This window comes from Salvelinus fontinalis, chromosome 21 (assembly GCF_029448725.1).
Source record: "Salvelinus fontinalis isolate EN_2023a chromosome 21, ASM2944872v1, whole genome shotgun sequence".
NCBI lineage: Eukaryota > Metazoa > Chordata > Actinopteri > Salmoniformes > Salmonidae > Salvelinus > Salvelinus fontinalis.
In genome coordinates, this window is record NC_074685.1 from 44,978,741 (window position 1) to 44,992,606 (window position 13,866).

Consider the following 13,866-nt stretch of genomic DNA (forward strand, 5'->3'; position numbering starts at 1 on the left):
GCAACATATAAAGGCCTACCAATTTTTTTTGTACGTGAATGAGGGACAAACATGATAATTGATTGAGAAAATATCGTAATGGCTACCGGAATAAAGTGATGTTTTAGCGCGTTATATGCAAATGTTCCATCCAGTTTTTCCCCGCGACTAAAAAAATAACATTCTGAATTCAACAACGCAACTGGTTTCGAACAGATGATAAAATAGGTAAGAGATAATCAACGAGGGTCTATGTGTTCTATGGAAAATGCGCGTCATGGAACACACCATCCATAGAGTTTAATTATTTTCTAGCGAACGCATAGAGCCCCGGGTTGATTATTTATACCATGGCTATAATTTAACATATTTGCCGCCTGAAATGCGTCGATTTGCTGGTAGAAGTGTGTTCTGCATCCACTGAAGTAGCTAGCACGTTTACAAGATAGCTACAGTAGTTGCCTTGGTAACCAAACAAACAGACTTGCTAGTTTATCTAACAAAACAATCAGTACTAACTTGCCATTATGACAAATCGAATTCATTTTATATTTACAGTAATTTACCAGACTTACAGTAGTGAGTGAATACAGTACCAGTCAAAAGTTTGGACACACCTACTCATTCAAGGGTTTTTTCTTTATTTTTACTGTTTTCTACATTGTAGAATAAAACATATGGAATCATGTAGTAACCAAAAAAAAGTGTTAAACAGGTGATTGTGATAGAATAGCTGATTGTGTTAAACAGGTGATTGTGGAGGCCAGGTCATCTGATACAGCACTCCAACACTTTTGGAAAAACAAATGATAGTGGGACTAAGCGCAAACCAGATGGGATGGCGTATCACTGCAGAATGCTGTGGTAGCCATGCTGGTTAAGTGCGCCTTGAATTCTAAATAAATAACTGACAGTGTCACCAGCAAAGCACCCCCTACACCATAACACCTCCTCCTCCATGCTTCACGGTGGGAACCACACATGCAGAGATCATCCGTTCACCTACTCTGCGTCTGGAACTAAAATGACAGATTTCCACCGGTCTAATGTCCATTGCTCGTGTTTCTTGGGCCAAGCAAGTGTCTTCTTATTGGTGTCATTTAATGGGTCGGCAGGTAGGCTAGAGGTTAGTTACCGAAAGGTTGCTGGATCAAATCCCCGAGGTGACAACGTAAAAATCTGTCGTTCTGCTCCTAAACAAGGCAGTTAACCCACTGTTTCCCGGTAGGCCGTCATTGTAAATAAGAGTTTGTACTGACTTGCCTAAAGTTAATACAAAAAATACAAATAAAAATTGGTACACACACTTTACCAGTGTTCTCCACTATATATAATATATATGTTGTTGTTTATTTGATTTATTGCTAAAATAAAGATTCAATAAAATAAGTAATAAACTTGCGTTCTTACCTATTTAAAAAAATATATTCTGACTGACTTCAAAGAGACCACATTCAAGTCCTCCATCCCCCGCTTAGTCTGACTGCTGCTCTCTCTGGCCCCACAACAAACCCCCGCCCAGCCATCTAGAGGTGTGAATACCCAGCCAGCCTACAAGAAGAGGATGGTAAGTGCTTTACAGCAAAAAGAGACTTGGGACCAGCAGCACAATCTTGTGTAGAGGGTGTTCTAAATACTGTCATTGTAAATAGTGTGTACATTTATTTATTTATCTATATATATATATATTTAAACTTTGTGTGTGGTTTGTGGTGTGTTCACTTATGACATTAGATCAGTGTTGGCTGCTAACTTGGCCCTTATCTTAAATATTTCACTTCTGTGTTTGGAGACATTGGATCAGCATTCTTGTCGCATCTCCTGTTAGTACATTTTATGTAGGGATGCTAAGGATCCATCATTTATGACATTCCTGGGAGTGTGTAAACTTGTATTTTTTATTAGCATAACATTTTTGTATGTTTTCTATAGTTATGTTCTTGAAAATGTATCAATATACCAATTCGGCCACTTGGAGGCCACTTGGGTACATTTGGGCAAATCGTGAAGAACACCTGGGTGAATTCATACTAACTGCTGGAGACTCATATCTCTCTCACTAGCTTTAAACACCAGCTGTCAGAGCAGCTCACAGATCAATGCACCTGTACATAGCCCACCCAACTACCTCATTCCCATACTGTATTTATTTATCTTGCTCCTTTGCACCCCGGTATCTCTACTTGAACATTCATCTTCTGCACATCTACCATTCCAGTGTTTAATTGGTATATTGTAATTACTTCGCCACCACGGCCTATTTATTGCCTTACCTCCCTTATCCTACCTCATTTGCACACACCGTATATAGACTTTGTCTACTATATGTTTGTTTATTCCATGTGTAACTCTGTGTTGTATGTGTGGAACTCCTTTGCTTTATCTTGGCCAGGTCGCAGTTGCAAATGAGAACTTGTTCTCAACTAGCCTACCTGGTTAAATAAAGGTGAAAAAATAAATAAATAAATAAAATGTAATGTAGCTTGCTTATTCTTGAAGTTATCAGTCTGAAATTTTGCACATACACTGTTGCCCTCTTGTGGACACCATGTAAACAGCTTCCTAGCTGAATGTGTGACCTTTCTCTTGCATTTCAAAGATGATGGTACAACAAAGAAAAAGTTGTTTTTTTCCCTTGTATTTTCAGTTACCAGATCTAATCTACAATGTAGAAAATAGTAAAAATAAAGAAAAGCCCTGGAATGAGTAGGTGTCCAAACGTTTGACTGTTGTATATTTTCCTATCTGTTTGTAATGGTCCCTGTGGGAATCAAACCAAGGGCCATGCGCTACCAACTGAGCCACATGGGACCACATAATTCAACAATGCCAATAATATTTTCAATTCGACTTCTGCTTTCAATAGCAGCAAAACATAGAACATATAAGAATGAACTATAGCCATTGAATTCTACCATGCAAATGTACCGTGTATTATAGTGAAATAATACATACTCTAGAATTTCCTTCAAGCCAATCAGAAACAAGTATTCATCAATACCATGTTATAATTAAGCAATAAGGCATGAGGGGGTGTGGTATATGGCCAATATACCACGGCTAAGGACTGTTCTTAGTCAAATCAGATCAAATTTAATTTGTCACATGCGGTGAATACAACAGGTGTAAACCTTACAGTGAAATACAGAGTCAATATGCGGGGGCACCGGTGTCGAGGTAATTGAGGTAATATGTAGTTATTAAAGGGACTATGCATAGATAATAACAGAGAGTAGCAGCAGCATAGAAGGGGGGGGGGGGGATGCAAATAGTTTGGGTAGCCATTTGATTAGCTGTTCAGGAGTCTTATGGCTTGGGGGAAGAAGCTGTTTAGAAGCCTCTTGGACTTAGACTTGGCGCTCCGGTACCGCTTGCCATGCGGTAGCAGACAGAACAGTCTATGACTAGGATGGCTGGAGTCTTTGACAATTTTTAGGGCCTTCCTCTGACACCGCCTGGTATAGAGGTCCTAGATGGCAGGCAGCTTGGCCCCGGTGATGTACTGAGCCATGCGCACTACCCTCTGTGGTGCTTTGCGGTCGGAGGCCGAGCAGTTGCCATACCAGGCAGTGATGCAACCCGTCAGGATGCTCTCGATGGTGCAGATGTAAAACCTTTTGAGGATCATGCCAAATCTTTCAGTCTCCTGAGAGGGAATGGGTTTTGTTGTACCCTCTTTACGACTGTCTTGGTGTGCTTGGACCATGTTAGTTTGTTGTTGATGTGGACGCCAAGGAACTTGAAGCTCTCAACCTGCTCCACTACAGCCCCAGCTCGGTCCTCCTTTTCCTGTAGTCCACAATCAACTCCTCTGTCTTGATCACGTTGAGGGAGAGGTTGTTGTCCTTGCACCACACGATCAGGTCTCTGACCTCCTCCCTATAGGCTGTCTCATCGTTGTCGGTAATCACGGTTGTGTCATCAGCAAACTTAATGATGGTGTTGGAGTCGTGCCTGGCCGTGTAGTCATGAGTGAACAGGGAGTACAGGAGGGGACTGAGCACGCACCCCTGAAGGGCCCCCGTGTTGAGGATCAGCGTGGCGGATGTGTTGTTACCTACCCTTAACACCTGGGGGCGGCCCGTCAGGAAGTCCAGGGTCCAGTTGCAGAGGGAGGTGTTTAGTCCCAGGGTCCTTAGCTTAGTGATGAGCTTTGAGGGTATTATGGTGTTGAACACTGAGCTGTAGTCAATGAATAGCATTCTCACATAGATGTTCCTTTTGTCCAGGTGGGAAAGGGCAGTGTGGAGTGCAATAGAGATTGCATCATCTGTGGATCTGTTGGTGCGGTATCCAAATTGGAGTGGGTCTAGGGTTTCTGGGAAAATGGTGTTGATGTGAGCCATGACCAGTCTTTCAAAGCATTTCATGGCTACAGACGTGAGTGATACGGGTCGGTAGTCATTTAGGCAGGTTACCTTAGTGTTGCTCACAATGCAACGCAGAGTGCCTGGATACATCCCATCGCCGTGGTATATTGGCCATATACCACAAACCCCAGAGGTGCCTTATTGCTATTATAAACTGGTTCCGAACGTAATTAGTGCAGTAAAAGTAAATGTTTGTCATACCCGTAGTATACGGTTTGATATACCACAGCTGTCAGCCAATCAGCGTTCAGGGCTTGAGCCACCAAGTTTCTTATTAAGGGATAATGCCAGAGACGCCGGTGTTTGGAGGATATATTGGCACAGGTGTTGTTAGGCCCGAGACGAAGTCGAGGCCGGCAAACCGTGCCAATATATCCTCCAAACACCGGCTTCGATGGCATTATCACTTTTATACAATGGGTTACCAACATATTCAAATATTGGTTGAAACGTTATTTTGATGAATTTATTCTTTACAATTGGCTCATTCATCCCCCTCCTCTCCCCTGTAACTATTCCCCAGGTCGTTGCTGCAAATGAGAACGTGTTCTCAGTCAACTTACCTGGTAAAATAAAATAAATAAATAAATTCATACTATTTCATCCTTCAACAAGATATAGTCCCGACACAAATCTAGGGTTGCTACCCAAGCCGGGTGGTCGTTTGTTCTATCAGTTCGGTTGCTAGAGACGCAACCCAGTTGTTCAGTCTTTTTGGTCTGCATCTGTGTACGCAACCCATTCTTTCTTGCTCAGGAGAAGAATTACATATTTTTTCCTTGTCAGCTCAAGGATTCAATCCAGCAACCTTTTTGGCTACTGGCCCAATGCTCCTACCCGCCAAGCTTCCTGCCGCCCCACGGCTAAGGGCTGTATCCAGGCACTCTGTGTTGCTTCGTGCATATGAACAGCCCGTAGCCATGGTATTGGCCATATACCACACCCCCTCAGGCCTTATTGCTTAAATAACTCCAGTTGAGTGATTGTATGCTATAATTAAGAAATAAGGCCAGAGGTTGTGTGGTATATGGCCAATATACCACGGCTAAGGGCTTATGCACGACGGAACGCAGAGGCCATATACCACAACCCCCCGAGGTGCCTTATCGCTATTATAAACTGGTTACCAACGGTCTGTTATAAACTGGGTGGTTTGAGCCCTGAATGCTGATTGGCTGACAGCCGTGGTATATCAGACCGTATACCACTGGTAAGACAAAACATTTATTTTTACTGCTCTAATTACGTTGGTAGCCAGTTTATAATAGCAATAAGGCACCTCGGGGGTTTGTGGTATATGGTCAATATACCTCCGCGTTACATCATGCCTAAGAACAGCCCTTAGCCGTGGTATATTGGCCATATACCACACCCCCTCGTGCATTATCGTTTAACTATAAACTGGGTGGTTTGAACCCTGAATGCTGAATAGATGAAAGCCGTGGTATATTTAAGCAATAAGGTCCGAGGGGGTGTGGTATATTGGCAATATACCACAAACCCCTGACATGCCTTATTGCTATTATAAACTGGCTACTAATGTAATTAGAGTAGTTAAAATAAATGTTCTGTCATACCCATGGTATATGGTCTGATATACCACAGCTGTCAGCCAATCAGCATTCAGGGCTCAAACCACCCAGTTTATAATTTGTAATAATAACGAAATGAATGTTGTCTTCATAACATACATCCTTAAAATAAACCATTAAATAATTATTTATTCAACAGGTTAGATATTTTTTTTAACCGAAAGCCGGGATCTGTTTAATGATTAAAACGCTCAGAAAAAGGGTTATGATATGATGACTGATATATGACTGCGCTTTTGTTTCACAAGTGCAGCTAATGTAGGATCATATTATTGTTATTCCTCAGCGACTGTAACCACAATTGTAATACAAATAGGTGCTGTAATGTTACGTAGATGCAACTCATCTTCCAAAACAGTATGTGGCAGCAACTCTCGAGTATATTGAATAAAAAAGGACTACAAATCAAAAAGAAGAAGAAGAATACGGCGGGAGATGTTAGCATGTTTGGCAGATAACGTTAACTAGGCGTTAGATACTAGCTAGCCAAGAATATACGTGAACCATTTCTGGAGTTAGCTAACCACCGTGAGTGAGTATGGAAACACAGGAAAGTAGACAACAATAGCTATCTAGCTAATGCAGCCAGCATAGCACATGACGAGTAAACAGTCAAGCAAGTCAACTACAACGTTTGTTTGCGTTGAATTCAGCAAACTAGCACGGATTCTTGACCTTAACCCTTGATGTGACATTAGAGAACGTTAGCCACCTAACTAACAACTTGGCAGCTGTTGGATTAACAATGGAAAGTTGGAAATATCTGCTATGACAGGTATCAGCGCATGCACATGTGTTTTAGCCAATGCTAAACAATTTCAGACTGAAATGCAAACGTTAGCCTATAATAAAGATGGAAACACGACACTAGCCATGACAGCTGTCCTTGTAAAGAGATTTATTTTACACCAGCAACATATTTGCTGTTTATTTAGCTTACTAAGGAATACAATCTGATTTTTAAGCTGTATTTGCAAAAGAGGAAAATGTTGCAAACAAGGAAGGACTCATGCCACAGTGTTGTATTCTACACTGTAGATGCTGTAACTATTATTAACGCTTATAAAACTCTTTCCCTCTGACAGATTCAAACATGACTGACAGGAATTTACCTGAGTGGATGTCGAAGATAGAAACTACTGAAAAAGATGCACTTAAACAGGTAATTGAAGTTGAGTAAACAGTACTCACATATATGGTCCAAGATAGTGAACAACGAACTGGTATGGTTAGTAAGCCAGAGTAGTGCCTTGTTCCTGGTTCGTTAACAGATGGCAATATCACCAGCACAGTGTGTAGACATCCCCAGTAGTACAGGTCTACTGGCCTCCAAATGCCTGCCAACAGCTGTCTGAGGTTGGCTATCAAGGTGTGGTTAATTTTCAATTCAGTGAGACTCTCTAATTTGCTTATGTTTACCTATCCACCTGAGCTGTGCAGGGTCATATGCAAATAAAACCATTGCACTGTTTCTCTCAAACCATTTCAATATTCAGTATTGTTAGTGCATGTGATATTTCCTTTTGACCACCATTGTTAATTAGTTATAGTTAGAACATTTTAATTAATACTGACTTGAGTTTAATTCAACCAGTTTATTGATACACCATGTGTTGCTGTATAGAGGTCTATGAGACGAGTCCTGCATCATGCTGTCACTTCAACATTTGCATATGTGATGTATGTACTGGAAATGTAAATTTCTGTACATGGAGTAAGAACTCATGTGCCCGATGGACAATAGTGAATGGCCTTTTATTTGCATATTTCCTTCGACAGAGCAAACCCAATATGCCCAGTTCTGTGGAGAATGGCTGGTAATGTAGTCTCTCTGTAGGGGTAATAAGTAACACTTTTGGTTTTTCTCAACAGGTTCAAACAGGACTCTATAAAAGAAATGTCATAGAGGATGACCTTCCTTATCTAGAGTTCACTGGCACAGTCATATTCAGCCAGGAGAAAAATGACTGCTCTTTTCTGTCTGACGAGTTAAGGTAATCAAGACTATCACCAGTCTAAGTCTCATAGTACATTCAGTGTACATGTAATAACACAGAGATTAAGCAGTCAATCAAGTCCGTTGTACAGTGGTAAGCAGGTAGGCCTAGCATGTGCAGTCATGGGTTTAGCGTGCTGTGGCTTTATTCACCACTTTGAGCAGTTGATTACCTGTTTCCTCAGAACACATCACGTCTCTGAAGGCGTATCTATAATCTGGAACTCGTTGTCAGTTTGTCTTGATTGTAAAACGTGTTCACCGCTGTGTAAAATAAATGTCTGAATCCAAATTTTAGGGCAAATAACATCTCAAAAGTGTACCAACAGCGTTGTACGTTAATTATAGTGTGCAATAATTGTTTTTTTACTTGGATTTTGCACCTCATTTACACATCAGTCCCTCTTGTTTATTTTTCTTCGTAGGTCTAGTCTTTCACCTGGCTCTGCTGTGGGGTTTGACATAGAATGGCCTCCTTCCTTCACCAAAGGCCAGAAGAAGAAAGTTGCCTTGGTCCAGCTGTGTGCTTCTGTGGAGAAGTGTTACCTTTTTCACCTCGCCCCCATGTCAAGTAAAGTTCACAGGGGAAATGTCTCGAACATTGATTTATCGTTGTATGAATCATTTTCTGTTTATCACTTCTGTTATGTTGTTGCTGCCTATAGTTTATCGGTATTTCGACACATCAGAAACACGTTTAGACCTGTTCTGCAATGGTTTTCTGTATTGCATATCTCTGACTTCTTGCAGGATTTCCAACTGGCTTGAAGATATTTTTGGAGGATGAGACAATCCGAAAAGTTGGCGTGGGCATCGAAGGAGACATGTGGAAGCTACTCTCTGACTTTGATGTCAAACTGAAGAATTTTGTGGATCTTGGAGATTTGGCAAATGGAAGAGTAAGATCACAGAATTGTACCCTCATTTTACCACAATTACACAACTACCAATGTGTTTACTCATGGGCCAATGTATCAAACACTTCCACTTGTTGGTGTGTAACCATATAGTCAAGTCCTAAACAAAATGTCAAGTTAAAAAGGTATCGTTCCAAATACAGCAAAAATACTGGCCTCAAATATTTCACCCAAAATGCATCTGCTAACATGCTATGAGGAATAGTAAAAGGACTGTTTGATTGCTCTAAAGCTACATACAGTATTATATCCTCACTGACTATAATTCTCTGTGATTTCCAGCTGCGATGCGGTGAGAGATGGAGTCTGGATGGGCTCGTCAAGCACCTGTTCAAGAAGAGGCTGTTCAAACAGCAGGATGTGCGCTGTAGCAATTGGGATGACTTTGTACTCTCCCAGGAACAGAAAAGATACGCAGCTACAGATGCTTATGTGAGTGGGGGAAAACCTACTGTATCATATTGTGTCATTGGAAGAATAGAGAACTGGTTTTGTGGGAGAGTTGTGCAAGGGATTCTGTGTTTGTTTATCAGCCATGTTTTTTTTTTTTTTTTTTTTTTTTGTCTTGCCTAGGCTGGCCTGATTATTCATAGCAAACTGAATACTATGGACCCTGGTGAGTATTGTGTAGATTTCTTTGATGCGTCATACATGTGTTATGTTTCTCAAATCCCAGTTATTTTATTGGTTTCCTTCATTTAAACCCCCTAAGGTCCATGTCCACGCCCCCGCGGAAATAAAATTAGAAACATGTTTTTTTTAAATCCCAATGGAAATCTGTCAGTTTAAGATAGAGATATCTGCGTCTCAACCCACCGGTTCCGCCTATGTCGCTCTTCTGCATTTGCGGTGAAAGGTGGCAGAGCTAGAGCGGTGTTTATCAGACCATGAGACATCCTGAAAATGGTTCTTCTCACAAAATCCTCGGTAGCGTCTGAAGGGTTTGGCCTACAAACTATTATGACCCCTCTATGGAAAGATGAGACTCTCATGAACTCTTATGCTCTACGACCACCACAAGTGTCAGGAGACTCGTCTGAAGTCGGTACAGCCAATCTGCCTTCTGTCTGTAGTGTCCATACTGTTTGGGCTAACCCTCTGTGCAAAGGTGAGATTCTCACAAACATGTACAGTACCATTCAAAAGTTTGGACACACTTACTCATTCCAGGGTTTTTCTTTATTTTTATACACATACTAAGCAGCTCATGTTATAGACAGAAGCGTGCTACATGGCATACCAATCCAAACTTGTCTCTTGGCATGTCCAGCCCATCCATTATCTCAGCCAGTCATGGCTAGCTTGAAAGTTCCTGTCTGTTTCTCTGACTAAACCAACTAGGCTTGTAATTTAACAATTGTATTCATATTTACAGATGGTATGCAAGTTTGTTATTAAGGCACATGAAAGTTATCATGTTCCAGAAGGCATTTCTGCCAAAAAAATCATTTTGATAAAAATGTAAGTTCAAATGGCTCTCCTGTGAATTAGTGACGTGTGACATACACCTAGTTTCCTGAAATGAGTCAGATCTTTTTTTATATCGCTCAGATATAGGAGAGACACTTCAGAACAAACTTCCCTTTGTTTTATTTGGGGGGGCTATTTGTTCCATGTAGTGAATAAGCTAATAGCAGTAAGGACCCCCCCCCAAAAAAAATATATTTTTAAGGGGTCTTAAAATGCTAAATGATCTTTGGTATGACCTTCATAAAACAATTCTGTATAGTTAGTAGAATCCCCCCCCTCCCCCGGCTTAGACTCTGGTTGGTTAATAGCGGTATCTTTAAACTAAATATATGTCTCTTTGTGCTCCAATAAAGGAGTGAATTCTCAGTCTGGACTTAAGGACAAGCTGTCTCAAATGGCCAATGAAATTGAGGAATTAGCTGGCAGCATCCCAGAAGAAGTCAATGACATCCAGAGGTCCAGTATACAGACATTACTATTCCAACATCAAGATTGTTGTTCACTCATTTGTCTGATTCGTAAGTACAGTACAGACAAGGTCAGAAATGTAATCAGTCTCAAATGAATTTCTTTTCTTTTGTCATTGTAGCGTTGCAACGCTAGTGGAGGACCTGTATGTTAGTCTCACTGCTCTGAGAGATTTGCTGTCAAAGAACAACACCTCAGCTTCAAACATAGATCCAGAACCTTTGTCTCACGACCTCCCAGAGAACAAGACCCTCAGTCCTGACGGAACAGACGCAACCAATGGAACACAGATGGATCAGGGCTCACCCGGAGAAGATGAGGACCTCAATCACTCTAACATAGATCTCTTTAAGGTTCCTGAACCCATGGAAGAGGCCAGCAAACCCATAGACTATCAAGGAGACTGCATCATGTCCCTGGATATCTCAGAGTATGAGCTTCAAATGCTGGAGAGGCAAGCTAAGCAGGAGGATTTGGAGGAGCAGTCCACTTTGGAGTTCCAGGTGAAGAGCAAATCTATTTAGCCTGATCCCAGACCTGTTTGTGCTGTAATGCCAATTTCTATGGTCATCGTCACGCCAATAACCAATAAGACGGGACTAACAGATCTGGAACCAGGTTATATCCATTTGTATTTGTGGAGGATTCTACATTAGATGTCATTGTTCAGGAAACAAGCTAAAGATAGAGAGTCCTTTATTGACCTCTGTTCATTTTGCATTATGCCACCTTCATGCAAATGTCCTGAAAGTTTGTTGGCAGCCATTTATTGTCCAACTGATGTGGGCTAGAACAACTAATATATTTAGCCCTTATTCAATAGGGATGGAAGCTTGAACAACTGGTAGTATTTGTGTCACTAGTTTCAATAGAATGTCTTAAGTCTGCATATCATAATATGGCCGGTGTCAGTAAACGTCAGGGGGGAAAAGTAAATAAATTGTTGCCAACAGCACAGTTACAGTCACCAACACTATGGATAACATAAAAAACGCCTACCCAGCTTGGCTATGGCGAGTAAAATGGTCAGAGTGAGCTGTTCTCTCATGTCTTGAAGTAGCTACCAACTCTCTGAGTTTACGAGTGCCCAGGGCGCACTCTGGCACTCCAGATTGAATTTACGAATACACCAGTAGTATAAACCAGCCTTTAGTCTTAATCTTTGGTTGTTTAGTACATGCCCTCACATGTGAATCCTTAAAGAGATGGGTTTAAGAGTGTGTGAACTATGCTGAATGAGTGTAGACCAGGGTTTCCCAAACTCAGTCCTCTGGACCCCAAGTGGTGCACGTTTTAGTTTTTGACCTAGCAAAATAAAACTAATCATCAAGCTTTTAATTATTTTAATCAGCTGTGTAGTGTTAGGGCAAAAACCAAAACGTGCCCCCATCCAGAGGACCGAGTTTGGGAAACGCTAGTGTAGATGAAGAGCTCTCCAGTAGGTTTACCAAAAACATTCAAGGGCCATTTTCTTTAAAAGTGAGGTTACACGTTTATCAACTTTCGAAGCAGAATTACTTTCCCATTGTTCTTCAACTGTAGTGTATGATATACAATTTTCTAGCTCTGAGTCTCTACTTTTATCCAATGTAAAAATAATAATATATATATATATATATACACTGCTCAAAAAAATAAAGGGAACACTTAAACAACACAATGTAACTCCAAGTCAATCACACTTCTGTGAAATCAAACTGTCCACTTAGGAAGCAACACTGATTGACAATAAATTTCACATGCTGTTGTACAAATGGAATAGACAAAAGGTGGAAATTATAGGCAATTAGCAAGACACCCCCCAAAACAGGAGTGATTCTGCAGGTGGTGACCACAGACCACTTCTCAGTTCCTATGCTTCCTGGCTGATGTTTTGATCACTTTTGAATGCTGGCGGTGCTCTCACTCTAGTGGTAGAATGAGACGGAGTCTACAACCCACACAAGTGGCTCAGGTAGTGCAGTTCATCCAGGATGGCACATCAATGCGAACTGTGGCAAAAAGGTTTGCTGTGTCTGTCAGCGTAGTGTCCAGAGCATGCAGGCGCTACCAGGAGACAGGCCAGTACATCAGGAGACGTGGAGGAGGCCGTAGGAGGGCAACAACCCAGCAGCAGGACCGCTACCTCTGCCTTAGTGCAAGGAGGTGCACTGCCAGAGCCCTGCAAAATGACCTCCAGCAGGCCACAAATGTGCATGTGTCAGCATATGGTCTCACAAGGGGTCTGAGGATCTCATCTCGGTACCTAATGGCAGTCAGGCTACCTCTGGCGAGCACATGGAGGGCTGTGCGGCCCCACAAAGAAATGCCACCCCACACCATGACTGACCCATCGCCAAACCGGTCATGCTGGAGGATGTTGCAGGCAGCAGAACGTTCTCCACGGCGTCTCCAGACTCTGTCACGTCTGTCACACGTGCTCATGTGCTCAGTGTGAACCTGCTTTCATATGTGAAGAGCACAGGGCGCCAGTGGCGAATTTGCCAATCTTGGTGTTCTCTGGCAAATGCCAAACGTCCTGCACGGTGTTGGGCTGTAAGGACAACCCCCACCTGTGGACGTCAGGCCCTCATACCACCCTCATGGAGTCTGTTTCTGACCGTTTGAGCAGACAAATGCACATTTGTGGCCTGCTGGATGTCATTTTGCAGGGCGCTGGCAGTGCACCTCCTTGCACTAAGGCAGAGGTAGCGGTCCTGCTGCTGGGTTGTTGCCCTCCTACGGCCTCCTCCACGTCTCCTGATGTACTGGCCTGTCTCCTGGTAGCGCCTGCATGCTCTGGACACTACGCTGACAGACACAGCAAACCTTTTTGCCACAGTTCGCATTGATGTGCCATCCTGGATGAACTGCACTACCTGAGCCACTTGTGTGGGTTGTAGACTCCGTCTCATGCTACCACTAGAGTGAGAGCACCGCCAGCATTCAAAAGTGACCAAAACATCAGCCAGGAAGCATAGGAACTGAGAAGTGGTCTGTGGTCACCACCTGCAGAATCACTCCTTATTTGGGGGGTGTCTTGCTAATTGCCTATAATTTCCACCTTTTGTCTATTCCATTTGCACAACAGCATG

General features: G+C 42.2%; 1 protein-coding gene across 4 annotated transcripts in view; it reads left to right on the top strand.

The window, feature by feature from the left end:
- Positions 1-1,409: 1,409 nt before the first annotated feature.
- Positions 1,410-13,866, top strand: part of wrn (WRN RecQ like helicase) — a 43,072-nt gene continuing 30,615 nt past the window's right edge. The window contains exons 1-9 of one of the 4 annotated variants that reach the window (XM_055875436.1): positions 1,410-1,546; positions 7,027-7,103; positions 7,814-7,935; positions 8,363-8,508; positions 8,688-8,836; positions 9,137-9,286; positions 9,428-9,470; positions 10,678-10,780; positions 10,914-11,295. In XM_055875436.1, the coding sequence (XP_055731411.1) occupies positions 7,035-7,103; positions 7,814-7,935; positions 8,363-8,508; positions 8,688-8,836; positions 9,137-9,286; positions 9,428-9,470; positions 10,678-10,780; positions 10,914-11,295 (1,164 nt within the window). In that variant the 5' untranslated portion in view covers positions 1,410-1,546; positions 7,027-7,034. Of the gene's footprint in view, positions 1,547-6,274; positions 6,717-7,026; positions 7,104-7,813; positions 7,936-8,362; positions 8,509-8,687; positions 8,837-9,136; positions 9,287-9,427; positions 9,471-10,677; positions 10,781-10,913; positions 11,296-13,866 lie in introns of those variants that run through there. The other 3 variants (XM_055875433.1, XM_055875434.1, XM_055875435.1) reach the window with 3 other exon arrangements.